General features: G+C 37.4%; 1 protein-coding gene across 2 annotated transcripts in view; it reads left to right on the forward strand.

The window, feature by feature from the left end:
* Nucleotides 1–12,507, forward strand: part of TMEM67 (transmembrane protein 67) — a 32,107-nt gene that overhangs the window by 7,538 nt on the left and 12,062 nt on the right. For both annotated transcript variants that reach the window (XR_010348443.1, XM_064391628.1), the window contains exons 8-16: nucleotides 1,922–2,076; nucleotides 2,197–2,305; nucleotides 3,838–3,924; nucleotides 5,832–5,897; nucleotides 8,775–8,931; nucleotides 9,295–9,418; nucleotides 10,239–10,344; nucleotides 12,152–12,208; nucleotides 12,304–12,402. Coding sequence is in view for 1 of the 2 variants with exons in the window: in XM_064391628.1 (XP_064247698.1) it covers nucleotides 1,922–2,076; nucleotides 2,197–2,305; nucleotides 3,838–3,924; nucleotides 5,832–5,897; nucleotides 8,775–8,931; nucleotides 9,295–9,418; nucleotides 10,239–10,344; nucleotides 12,152–12,208; nucleotides 12,304–12,402 (960 nt within the window). In the remaining variant the exon portion in view is untranslated. The remainder of the gene's footprint in view (nucleotides 1–1,921; nucleotides 2,077–2,196; nucleotides 2,306–3,837; nucleotides 3,925–5,831; nucleotides 5,898–8,774; nucleotides 8,932–9,294; nucleotides 9,419–10,238; nucleotides 10,345–12,151; nucleotides 12,209–12,303; nucleotides 12,403–12,507) is intronic.

Here is a 12,507-nt window from a genome sequence, read left to right on the forward strand (position 1 = left end):
TTTTCAGTTATTCATAACCATGGAACCACCCTTTTTAGCTTTGCTTTGCTTTCTGTATGCAAGTGTTATTTACCATTATGTTGCTCTTGGTGACAGTAACCATGAGTGAAAGAGTGGCTACAGCAACAGTCACAGACAGTTGTGAAGGGCATGTGCCTCTGCCTCCCTTTTACCAACTCTGTTATCAAACATTCTCACTTTCCTTCTGTATTGCTCTCCTGAAGATCAGATATTAACTTCTCAGGTTCTACTATCTGTCACACCCCAAAGGATTACCTGGGTAAGAAGTCTCTAAAGGTCACACTAAGGATTTGCAGGATTCCGTAATGCATGAGCACATGGAGTCTTATTTCCTACATTTTTTTTATTAGAGATTACTGCAAGTTATTACTGGTAAAGTGAGCATAGTTATATTAGTAAAGCAAGTGTATATATGTACTCCAGTGGTAGCAGCAGGCCTACATTTCAATATTACAGCCTGCTACAAAATGGTCACTAGGAAAAGCAGTGAAGTTGCTTATGATGAATTAGCCATGTGTGTGTGTATTATTCCAAATAGTACCAGTACAGTACTCAAGAAACCACTCCCAGGAGTGGGGCCTCAAAACTGATGACAGATGAAGTTTCACTTCAAAGATGATCATCAGCATTGCAGAATCTGGAGGCAGTCAGGCATCCCTAGCCACAGTCTGGTACCTCGCCTAGGAGAGCTCATAGAAAAGTTGGTGTAGGGGACACGCTTTATGTGTAGAGATTGAGAGAGAGAGATGAGAGGCAGGGACAGATTCACTCTCCATTTTGGGTAAAAAGTAATTTTTGTATCAGAGACACGTGAGGTGATGTAGGGCAGCACCACCTGGAGCAGCCAATAAATGACAACATTTTATATCTCAGGCTAGTCTGTTTTTTCCAGACTGTTTTTCTACTTTGTAATGTACAACCATCAATAGCAGTTGCCTATTCCTACTCTTTTAGAATTTTTTCCCTCTTCTAAACCCTAACCCTCGTCTAGACTCTTTTTCATCTTTCCAGATGATAGGTTGCTGTTACAATTCCTTGGATTTGTGCTTATTGATGGTATCTCAGGAGGTCTCTGAAGTTCAGGTACCCAGCTGCACTTCTCAAGGATATTTCAGACTTCCAGGTCATGTTCCCAGGCTGGCAGGTGTTCTCTCAGTCAGTATTTCAGCAGATTTTTGTTCAGAATTTTCCCAGACCACCTTTGCAGCTGCTCCTGTCACCATCTCATCCACACAGCTCTGAGATGTGTTCTCCCACTGGTCCCATTCTTTATCACTGACATCAGTTCATCCTGTTTGTCTGCCTCACCCTGCTCAGCCATTCAGAGGTGCTGCCTGCATGAGATGAGCAGCTGCTGGTCTGACCCACACAAATGGGGATAAGGAGGTGGCAAGTTAATACCAGTGCAATGACCCCTGCCCACAGGTGCCAGGTGTCACCTCTGCTTACCACTTGGCACTGGTGCGTTTACCAAAATTAAACAAGGTGCATGAAACTGAGATGTATGTAAAATACACTACATGCATCTGTAGTTGTCAGTCTGAGGTCTTTGAAAGAGTAGTCTTTGCCATATAGTCTAAGTGGTATTAAACATTTTGATTCTTTCTTTGTTTTCTAAGTGCAGGTTTTGACATTTTTGTCACTTGTTACCATCTAGCAGATGCAACTAAAATAAGCTGAAAAAGTGAGAGTATTGATTTCATGCTGCCATCTGCAGATCTATAGAAATATTGTACCTGAATACATGGAAGAAAATAGTAGGTGTTGACAAAATTAAATTACTGTCAAGTGAACACAAAGGTTTAGGAGTGGCTTCTTAAAAATAACTTTATGGCTGTCTTACAAAAGGGAGGGGTAATTAAGTACTTTTTTTCTGTGTTCTTGTGTTTCTCCACTGCAGGTGTACTCTAATCTGACAGCATGCCAAGCTCTTGGAAATATGTGTGTGATGAACATGAACTCATTGAGTTCTTCAAGTACTGATGCCTGTGGTTTGTTTCAGTATATTTTTGTCAGTACAGCAAGGGTAGGCGTCATTCATTCAATACCCTACTGGTAAGTTGCCTTTTCCATAACTTTTGGTCTCTTGTAGCTTTGTATGGAAATTATTATTCTACATGTTCTTTGATGAAAAATACTATGTTTCTTCAGAGAAAACATTGTAATTCTTTTCAGGAGGCATAATCTTCCATGGCTGTATTATGGTGACCAACCAGGATTAGCATCCCAAGTGCTTGAGAAAAATCATTTTCCTACAACCTTCACTTTTAAGGGAACAGATAAGGTAGGTGTTGGGTGGTAGATATAGGGAAGCATCCATTAGGAAGAGGACATAATCACATAAAATGTTTAGATTTATTATAGATAAGACTGTACTAAAGGTAAATTTTAGGCAGTTAGTGTAACAAAACTCAGTGTGAGACCTTATGGAAGAGGAAGGTGATATTTACCTAAAATAATGGTTGGGCTCTTCCTTTGCTTACACTCTCATACCCACATTCTCATAAGGCCAAGGTGTACTTGCCTGTGTACAAGTACCTGCCTCTGTCCAGGGTGCAAGGAACAAAGGATGCCAGCTTTTAAGTGTTCATTGTGTCCCCAAGGGTCTGGATTGGCAGTGGTAAACGAGTAATTAGACAAACCTTTTAGATACCTTAGGAGTTCATAGTTGTTTTGACAGTCTTTTGCTTCAGAGTCTTGTTTACTTCCATCTTCATAAATCTGAGGCAGAGTTGCTCTTTGACTTTTTTTTAAATATGTATATCCTTTTGTCAGATTCCATGGTGAGCTCATGTGAAAAAGAGAGGTAAATGTCTTGTGCTGTATCTTTACTGCCACCTTCCTGGTGTACCAGAGTGCTGGGTCTTTTGCTGACAAGTTGTCTGTTCCAGGTTTTATCACAACCCATTTATCAGCTCTGTAGCTGAGAACAGTGTTCTCCATCACTGTTATGTGGTGTTTAACACTTTTTTAACACTTTTTTGATGCTTACACACACATTTCTCCTCCTACTCAATTTATTTGTAATATTTCTGTTACAAATCTCTACAAGCTGATTTTATCAGAGGTGGATTCAGTGTATTATTCCAGCCTTTTCCTCTTACTGCAGTGAATTATGGGAAAAAAAAGAGGTGAGCAAAATAATGTTAACAAAGCCAGATATCCATCCCTGGAAGGGATGAGCTGCTTAAGTAGTTTGTTAATTGGCACATTTTTATGAAGAAATCAGATAGTAAATCAAACAGTGAAGTGATTTATTTTTTCAAGTTAATTGTAAAATAATATAACTGAAATAGGTTATTCAAGTTCAGCTAATCACAGAAAATAGTACTTGTGATAACCTGTTTGGCAGTTATACTGCCAGATTTATCTAGTTTTCTTATTGACTCAAAAATAAAATTATTATGCCTTTTTCAGCCATATTCTACAAGGCTATGTTTCAAAATAAACCATGTTGCAATGTAGCAGTTGTTTTGATAACTAAAGTACTTGTTCCTCCCTGGAAGCCCTCTAGATTCCAGCATTGTATACGTTAGAAATCTGCATAGATTCCTGATTAGGTTAGGGAGTATCTACCTATGTAGAAGGTCCTTTGGAATTTTTTCCATGTCACCATTGAAGCTGTAGAAGAAAGGTATGTTTTTATAAAAAAGTAAACTACCAAACCCAAAATTAAAAACAAAATCAAAAGGGCAAAAAAATTAAGGATCGTGCTGAAAGTTTTAGGAAACATCAAACAATTAGACAGCAGTCTCTAAAATGTGTATGTCCACTTCAGGGCAGCTTCATTAGTTTCTATCTTTTTTTCATCAACAGGATGTAAAGCTGAAATTTATTGCAGCCTCATTTGATGCAGCAGGAAACTTTCTTAAGTGGCAAAGTTTGGAAGGAGGTCTCTTACAGGTATGTTTGATTATAGTTATCTTCTCTTGATAACACAATGTTCTGAGTGCCTTTAGCCAAATTAAGACAAAAGCCAAGGGTTTGGTTATTACACTAATGATGGTTCATAACTGTAGCACTAGGTTAGGGAAAACATCTCTTTATTCTTGCTCACAATGATCTCTACAAGATCAGAAGTATAAATTCATCAATACTGCCTTCATCCTTTGGACCAGTATAAATTTGGCATATTGGAAAGCTCTGAAAAATAGTGTTAATCATTTAGAGCCAGCTATCTCTGTCTTCCATTCAGCATAGTTGCTTGTGTGTGGTTTCTTATTAAACCTCTTTTTCTTCTTGAGAAAAGTGTATTCTTTAGCTCTTTAGTATCCACATGTGTTTCTAGATGATGCTGTGAGTATGTCCCCATTCGATGCTGTCAGCTATTTGCACACATCATGGGGGTGGCAGTCAAATCTGTGGTTATGTCACTGTCAGGGGAGGTAGGAAAGCTGATCTACACCATTTTCTTTGCATTGTCTTGGGATTTTTTTTGCTTGCTTATTTCTTTGAGTTTTAAGTATAAAATGTACACTATGACCAGCATGTGCCTTTTTCATAACAGAAAGTTATAAATACGTGGTGGGAGACTTTACATAGAAAGGGGGAGTACTGGCTGGAAGTACCCTTGGCCACTGCACCCTCAGATTTCAGGGACACAGACATTCTACTTCAGCAGTACCACACTGTGTAGTTAGGCTGTGAAAAATGCAAGTAAGCAGCAATTAGAAAGTGCAGTAGTAATTAGTCTATCAGAGAGAACAATGAGCAGCTGCAGCATGTTACAGAATAGAATTTGTTTAGCAGTCGAATGATGATCTAGGCACTCACTATTTCCCTAGACAGACAACAATAGGAACACTAGCAAGAACAATTGGGAATTGTTGGTTCCTTTTCTGTTGGAGCACATCACTTCAAACATTTCAGTGTCTATAGAAGAGCAGCTGACATTCAGGATTTATTTTGTTATCGCCTCAGGATGAGCCATCTTGTGTCTGTGTCTCCAGTTTTAAGGAAAACAAACCAGTGTTTAAGAGAACAGGTTACTAAGACAGGTACTCTGTATAGAAAATTATATATTCTGATATCAAAATTTAAGTTTATTGAGGCACATTTATTTTCTAGGGCAAAGCTTTTAACAGCTATCAAGACCCAATGGGAAAGGAATAGCTTTTCCATTCAAAGCCTCCTTTAATGTAATAGATTGTGCATGATGATAAGACATCACAGTGCTAAAGTGGTCTCAATGCATAATTGTAGCAATTCCCAGAATTTCAGTTTCAACTAATAGAATTGTGTTTTATGCAAATTTAGGCTTCATTCTCATTTTAGGAAAATGGCTCTGGCCTCCACATTAGAGTTTGGGCCATTTTTTTCTGGATTCAGCTGAATCTGCTGTTCTTTGTTGAAAATATAAGTGTTGTATTAAAAAAAATTTGAAATCTATTACTTGTTATAACTTTGATTCTCTGAGAATGCCAGCTTGAGAGAAACAAGGTTGTATGAATGTCGACTTCTTTTCTTATGGGATTCTTGAATTTAGCAGAAGCCTCTGATTGAGCTTGAGGCAATACAGTACACTGAACATTCAGTCCACAGAAAGATTATTCTTGCCTGTTTGGATGCTGCTGTCCACAGATTTCAGTGATGGAACTGAAAAATACTATGCAAGCATTTAACCAGCATTTTAAGCACATCAATGTTAGTGAAATAAATAATTGTGTTTACCCCAAAATAAATCCTTCCGTTATTAAAAAATAAAAAAATATCTTTTGTGAGAACTCTTAATACATAAGTGCTTGTAAATATTTTTCACATGAGAAGATGATACCTCTGAATTAACCTAATTATAACTGTGTTTTTTTCAGCTTTGTCCTGATACCCAAACTAAATTGAACGCAGCTTATGTTTTTGGAACAACTTATCAACAAAATGTAAGTAAGATATAAAATGCTATTTTCAATTTTGAATTAAGCTGCCTTATATGTCATTAGTTACTCAGTGCATATTGAAGAACCTTTGGAGTTTAGGCATAAGCTGGAAACAGAGTTCTTTCTTGGGAAATTGAATGAAATTAGTGTGGGGTTTTTTAAATTATTTAACAACGTCACGAAACTTGTTTACTACATAGCATAATCACAATAAATTAAACTGGCATTTGTATTTGTTAGGTTGCTGACTTTGCAGTGGAAGAACACAGTGCCTGAATTATGACAGCCGTATGCTTTGTATCATATCTCCTAATTTTCCTACCACCATCTTTGGCCAGTTTTCATATGGAAAGAAGGCAAATCCAGTTATGCCATGCCTGAACATTGTTCCCATTTACTCTTTATAGTATGCCCTGATTTTAGTGAATTCTGTGAAGAGATTGAAAATGTATTTTAATTGAACGGATGACTCATCAGAGGAAAGAGATTCTTTAGCTGTCTTAACTATGAAAAAACACTGTTGGGGTTTTCACACTTTACTAAACACCAGGAAAGGAAGAGGGAATAGAACACTAAATTATGTGAGCTGTAGAAATGGTTCTGCCAGTGATAAAGCATCATTAATTTTTGTCATTTAATATGTTAGATGGGAAGGTAGTAATCTGTTTGGCAATGGAGTGGAGAAAGAAACTTCTTTGTAAAACTCCTTATATGTGCACAGCACCTCATACCTATATATTAATATTGTTTATTAACTCATCGAACATTGAAGACCATTCCCCACTTTATGTGTTGAAGTGTGAAAATACAAAACTCTGGCTGCTATTTAGGTGGTGTGAAAGTCTTGGAAAGCAATAGCTGTTAAAGCTTACTCTGGGAAATATAAAGTGTTTACCAAATAACACTGACAAATCTTTGTTAAATATTTTTATTTCTCAAGATATTTAACAATATATTTAATATTATTTAATGTTGTTTAATCCATATTTCAGTATTTTAGACAGAATGAAAACATGTTATATTTAGGATCATTGAACTAGTTGAGTATGGGGCTTTTTTTAAAATCTTGAGTATTTGGTATTGATTCTGTGTTACCTGTATTAATAACAGTTAATATTGTTGGGTTTGAATAGATACATTGGTAACTTACTGAGTATTTTTAATAGCATTTTTGTCCATTGTATGCATTACTTTTTTTTTTTTTAACATGTGGCTTTGGAGAAAACATGGTTGACAAATTATACGAGTATTTAAAATTCATGGTTGTTCACAATTGCAAAAAGTTACCTGCTTTCACATTGAACTTCTTCACACAATCACAGAGTGGTTGAGGTAGTCAGGGACCTCAGCAGGCTGCCTTGTCCACAAGACAGGCATGGCCATGTAGGGCAGGTTGCCAAGGACCATATCCACATGGGTTTTTATCTTCAGGGAGTGGGACTCCACAGCCGCCCTGGGCAACCTGTGTCAGTGAAACCCTGTCTTCTCCTGTTTTGGTTTATGCCCATTGCCTCTGGTCTTGTCACTGGGCACTGCTGAAAAGAGCCTGCCTCTGTCTCATACACCCTCTCTTGTACAATATTCATACACATTGATAAGATCCCCTGAGCCTTCTTACCTCCAGGCAAAAGAGTCTCAGCTCTTCTTTGTAGCAGAGATGCTGCAGTCTCTGCCTCACCATAGTGGCCTGTGCTGGACTGTATCAAGTAGTCTAATTTCTCTCTTGTACTGGTGGGCCCAGAACCAGATTTCATTACTTCAGCATTTATGTTTCTTGACTTTAATGTTTATGCTGTTTCAAATTTTATGTCTGTGAGGTTTGCTGTTTTCCAAATCTGTTGAAAAATTTTAAGAGCTTCATTCTCCACATTAGTCATTGTAGTTAATTGCAGTAATTTCCAAGAAGTTTGCATAAAATCATTAGTAGTTTGTAGTTGCTTGCAGATAGCTGGAATACCTTGTCTATCTTCAGTAAAGCATTTGGCACCATTTCCTGCAGCATTCTCAAGAAACTCTCAGCTCATGCCTGGGACAGGTGCACTCTTCATGGGGTAAAAAAGTGGCTGAATGTCTGGCCCAGAGAGTGGTGGGTGCAACTAAATCCAGCTGGTCACTGCTGGTGTCTCCAGGGCTCAGTACTGTCCTGGTCCTGTTTAACACCTTCATCAATCATCTCAACAAGGGGATCAAGAGCACCCCTCAGCAAGTGTGCAGCTGACACCAGACGGTGGGAGTGTTGATCTGCTGGAGGGCAGGCAGGCTCTGGAGGGATCTGGACGGGCCGGATCGATGGGCTGAGGCCAGTGGGGTGAGGTAACAAGGCCAAGTGCCAGGTCCTGCACTTGGGTCACAACCACCTCATGCAGCGCTCAGACGTGGGGAAGAGTGGCTGGAAAGCTGCCCAGCAGAAGACCTGGGATTGCTGGTCAACAGCAGCTGCTCAGACATGAGCCAGCATGTGCCCAGGTATGCAAGAAGGCCAATGGCATCCTGGCCTGTACCAGGATTGTGTGGCTAGCAGGATTAGGGCAGTGATTGCCCTCTGTACTTGGCACTGGTGAGGCCAAACCTTGAGTGATGTGTCCAGTTTTGGGCCCCCCACTTAAAAAGGAAATTGAGGTGCTGGAGCATGGAGAGAGGGGCAACAGAGCTGGTGAAGGGTCTGGAGCACAAGTTATATAAGGAGCAGTTGAGGGAGATGAGGGTTTAGCCTGGAGAAATGGAGGCTCACGCAGGACCTTGATGAGTCTGTGATTCTTTCTTTTGTGAAGAAGTGGGACAGATTCCACAATAATTTTGTAGGGAGGGAATCCACAGCTTGACAAACTAACTAAATGGTTAAAGTGATCTTTTAATTTTCACTTTTTTTTTTTCTTGTAGTGCAAAATTTCAGTTTCTAAGATTTTGTTGGATTTTGCTAATCCAGTTTTTTATGACCTGTTCCTTGAATATAATGGTGGCAATGGACAGCAACATCTTTGGGCCGTGCCAGTTTTAAATTTGAATCTTCAATACAATGAAAAGTTTGTTAATCAAGGTAAGATGGTGATAGTAACATTTCTATGAATTTAAACAATCTGAACACTTCAAATAGAAATAATCTATGTTAACTTCTCTTACTGTGTTGTGTTTAAAGATACCACAACACACCATAACATGTTTCCATTTAAAAAATGTAGTATTTTGGGCAAGTTCTGATAGTTTAAGTGCAAGCATTCCAGTCAGTAATATGCACAAATAAAATCTCATCTCATTATACATTTGTATAAGTTGAAAATATACAATTTTATATCCTCAGTAATTATTATGTATTATACAATTATATGTGTTGTTTCTAGCACATTTCATTCTTTTTGTGTGTTGAATAATGTGTGTGTGAAACTGTCATGTTTTTTCCTAGGCAGTAATATGAACAACTGGCTTTTGACTCGTCGATTTTTTTTGGTGGATGCACTTAGTGGAAAAGAGAATGACTTGGGAAAACCACCAAGGGTAATTCGGATTGCTAGCAAAATAACAATAAGGTGATTAACTCATATAGTATATAGTACATAGAAATAAAGCCAATGTTGTACAGTCTGCATTTTATTGTCTTAAAGTTGTTTTGTTATGTATTTTCTAATATGTAACATGTGCTGCTTTTTCCATTGCATATTTGGGAATGGAATGAATTTCCATAGTTGTTCTGATGAGTGAAAGAAAACAACCTTGACTTGTGGGCATTAAAATCACCATGATTCCCTTCCAGGTACAAGGATCAGACCATGTTTGCATAATGCAAGTTAGCAGGTATTCAGTCACCTCTTAGAAGCAAGTGTTGTCTGGAAAGACCAAAAGACTCCTCTGTTATTTCTTTTTCAGTGTGTGTGTTGCTGACTATAGAAGGATTTTATTTCATACTCCATACTCTTTTTTACAGTATTTTTTTCCATTGCCTATTCTGTTATACAATCCAGAATAGGCTTGTAGTCATTAACTAAAATTGTGAGACTGCCTGTTTTGATTGCTGATCTTAGCTGGAATACAGTTTGGAAGAAGCATTTTTTCTCCTTCTTTATATGATGTCCTCCTATAAGATGCAGACAGGTGAAGATTGATTCAGGTATTTTCTTACAAGTAAACAATCCTTCCTATGACTTTTTAAATATATTTCTGTACATGTCTTTGTACACTCCAGTTGTATATTTAAAATGTGAAGTGCCATGTTATTGAGTTAGAAATTCACATTTTATTGATCAGGTTGTTCTGTTCATGTAGTATTTTCTTATAAGTTTCAATGATTACTTCCCAAGCACTCATCCAGTTGTTTTTTTTTATTAACAATCATACTCTGTATTTCTGCAGTATCCAGCTGGTCTCCCATACACAGAGAGGAACCATCTACCCTCCTCTAATTACTGTTGCTTACACAGATGTGCTTATACAAAACCCTGAAACCCAGAGTGTGATGGTGAGATCTTTGTGCCACCTTAATTATACTTTTAGTTCTGTTGGAATTCCAGTTTATGGTAGTGGGTTATAAAAATATAAGCAGTTTCTAGTTCTGATCAGTTTTAAAGTTCCAATTTTTCACTAAAACCTCTTAAAACAAATCAATTAAAAGTGTTCTCTTTTCAGTTTATCTTTCGTTCTTTTAGCTTAAAACACTTGGAATTTGAAATTGGTTTTATAATGCTAAATTAGGCTACAGTTCAAATAAAATTATACACACTTAAAATAACAGATAAGGGACTGTGCAGCACTGCAAGCAATTTATGCAAGGAATTAGTATTTTTATTTAGAACAATGCCTTTAGAGGAGGTTGTTATGACACAAACATTTCAGATCACCTGTAGTTTAAATTAAAATATTGGTAATTTATTTAAAATATCCTTTAGTGTTTCATCTTTCTGTACTGAAAAACACCAAATTCTGCTGTAGCAGATGCAGAAGGGACATTTCCTACTTGCCCTTTTGCCTGCCTTCATGGGCAGCAGATGTTCCATTCTTCTCTCTGGTTGTTATGTTAGATCACACTGCTTTAAAAAGTAAAAATACTGATCTTAGGATGGTAGAACAAAAAAAAAAAAAAAAATTAGCATTTTCTGCTTGTCAGCCTTCAACTGTTCAGACTTCTAGTACAAATAGACATCTGGCTAGAAGAAATTTGTGATGCTAGAAGCATTCCTTGAGTTCTGTATTAGTTTTATGAAAGCAAGAAAATTAGAAAGATAGAAAAATCAGGACATTTTTTTCTGCATAAGTGATGTCTTTATTTAACTGCTGGAACAGCACTGTATCTAGAAAGTAATTAATTCAAATACTGATGGTAGGAACAATTGTTTTCACTTCCTCAATTTTCTGTCATATTGTTTCATCCTTGCATCTAGAACTGTGAGTTCTATTTGAGAATTGCCAATTTTGGATGTCTTGTTGCATTTAACAAATTTAATGCAACTAAAAAGATACACTGAATTTTGTTTTCAGTTTTTGTAAGCGCTGAGCTTGTAGCAACTGAGGCTATTTAGACTTAAGTCCAAGTGCAGTGATAGAAGGAACAAATGTTTGGGGAACACAAGATGCTGGGAAGGAGGGATAGGTTTTGGGGGCAGGGGTGATGCTTCTTTTAAACTTAATTAGAAATACTATTTATTATTATGCTTGTGTTAATTTTAGCTGTACAGTGACAAAGACTCAGGCCAGAATATTACAAAACCAAGACAAAGATTTTCTCTTCCATGTACAAATTTTTCAGACCAAAGTCAAAAGAGGTCTTAGGTTAAATTTAAGCTAGAGGGAACAACTTTGATGCTGCATGACAATTTTTATTTCATTCAAACTTAAAAAAAAACCCCTAGTATCTGAGCTGTGCAAGCTTACCATGATTTTGCATGTTGGTCTAATTACATCAAGGTTACATTTAATCAATGATAAAATGGAGAGTATCAAACATTCAGTGGCTCTTTTCAGGAGGAAAAAAATTATGCACATTTGAAAGAATTACAAATAGATATAGTTGGTAACTTGCAGATGGCAGGCACCCATCCTCAGCATTACTGCTGGTAAAATCTGCAATAAGAGTTGCACAGTACATGCTGGTACTGAGCCTGGCAACAGCACACCAGGTCATATGCAGTAAAAAAAGATGTATGTGGTACTTGTATAGTAGCCCTAGATGGGAATTCCCACCAATTAAAAGTGAAAGTTACCACTGTCTGTAATGGTTGTAGTACTTCAGAATCACTATGCATATTTACTTTTTGTAATTTAATATTCAGGTTTCATTCGCAGTCAGCTATGAGATGAATCAGAGAGAGGCTCAAATTCAGACTGATGTAAGTTGTAATTCCCTTAAATTTTTTGATATAAGGATTTACTTCTATATTTTGTGTTTTAAAAATATCTGTAAACCATTTTTTGTTATTTTCAGATCGCACTGGGTGTGTTGGGTGGACTGGCAGTGTTATGGTCTCTTCTCAAGACTGCAGGCTGGAAGAGGCGGACAGGAAGCTCTATAATTGACTTGCAGGTATGAACAGCTGCCAAACTGAAATGGGACATCTCTTCCTCTCTTTAAGGGCACCTTTGCTGTCATTCCCTGTGATATAACAATTTGTTTTCTTACGGTAACTGA

This window comes from Passer domesticus, chromosome 1, assembly GCF_036417665.1.
Source record: "Passer domesticus isolate bPasDom1 chromosome 1, bPasDom1.hap1, whole genome shotgun sequence".
Taxonomy (NCBI): Eukaryota; Metazoa; Chordata; class Aves; order Passeriformes; family Passeridae; genus Passer; species Passer domesticus.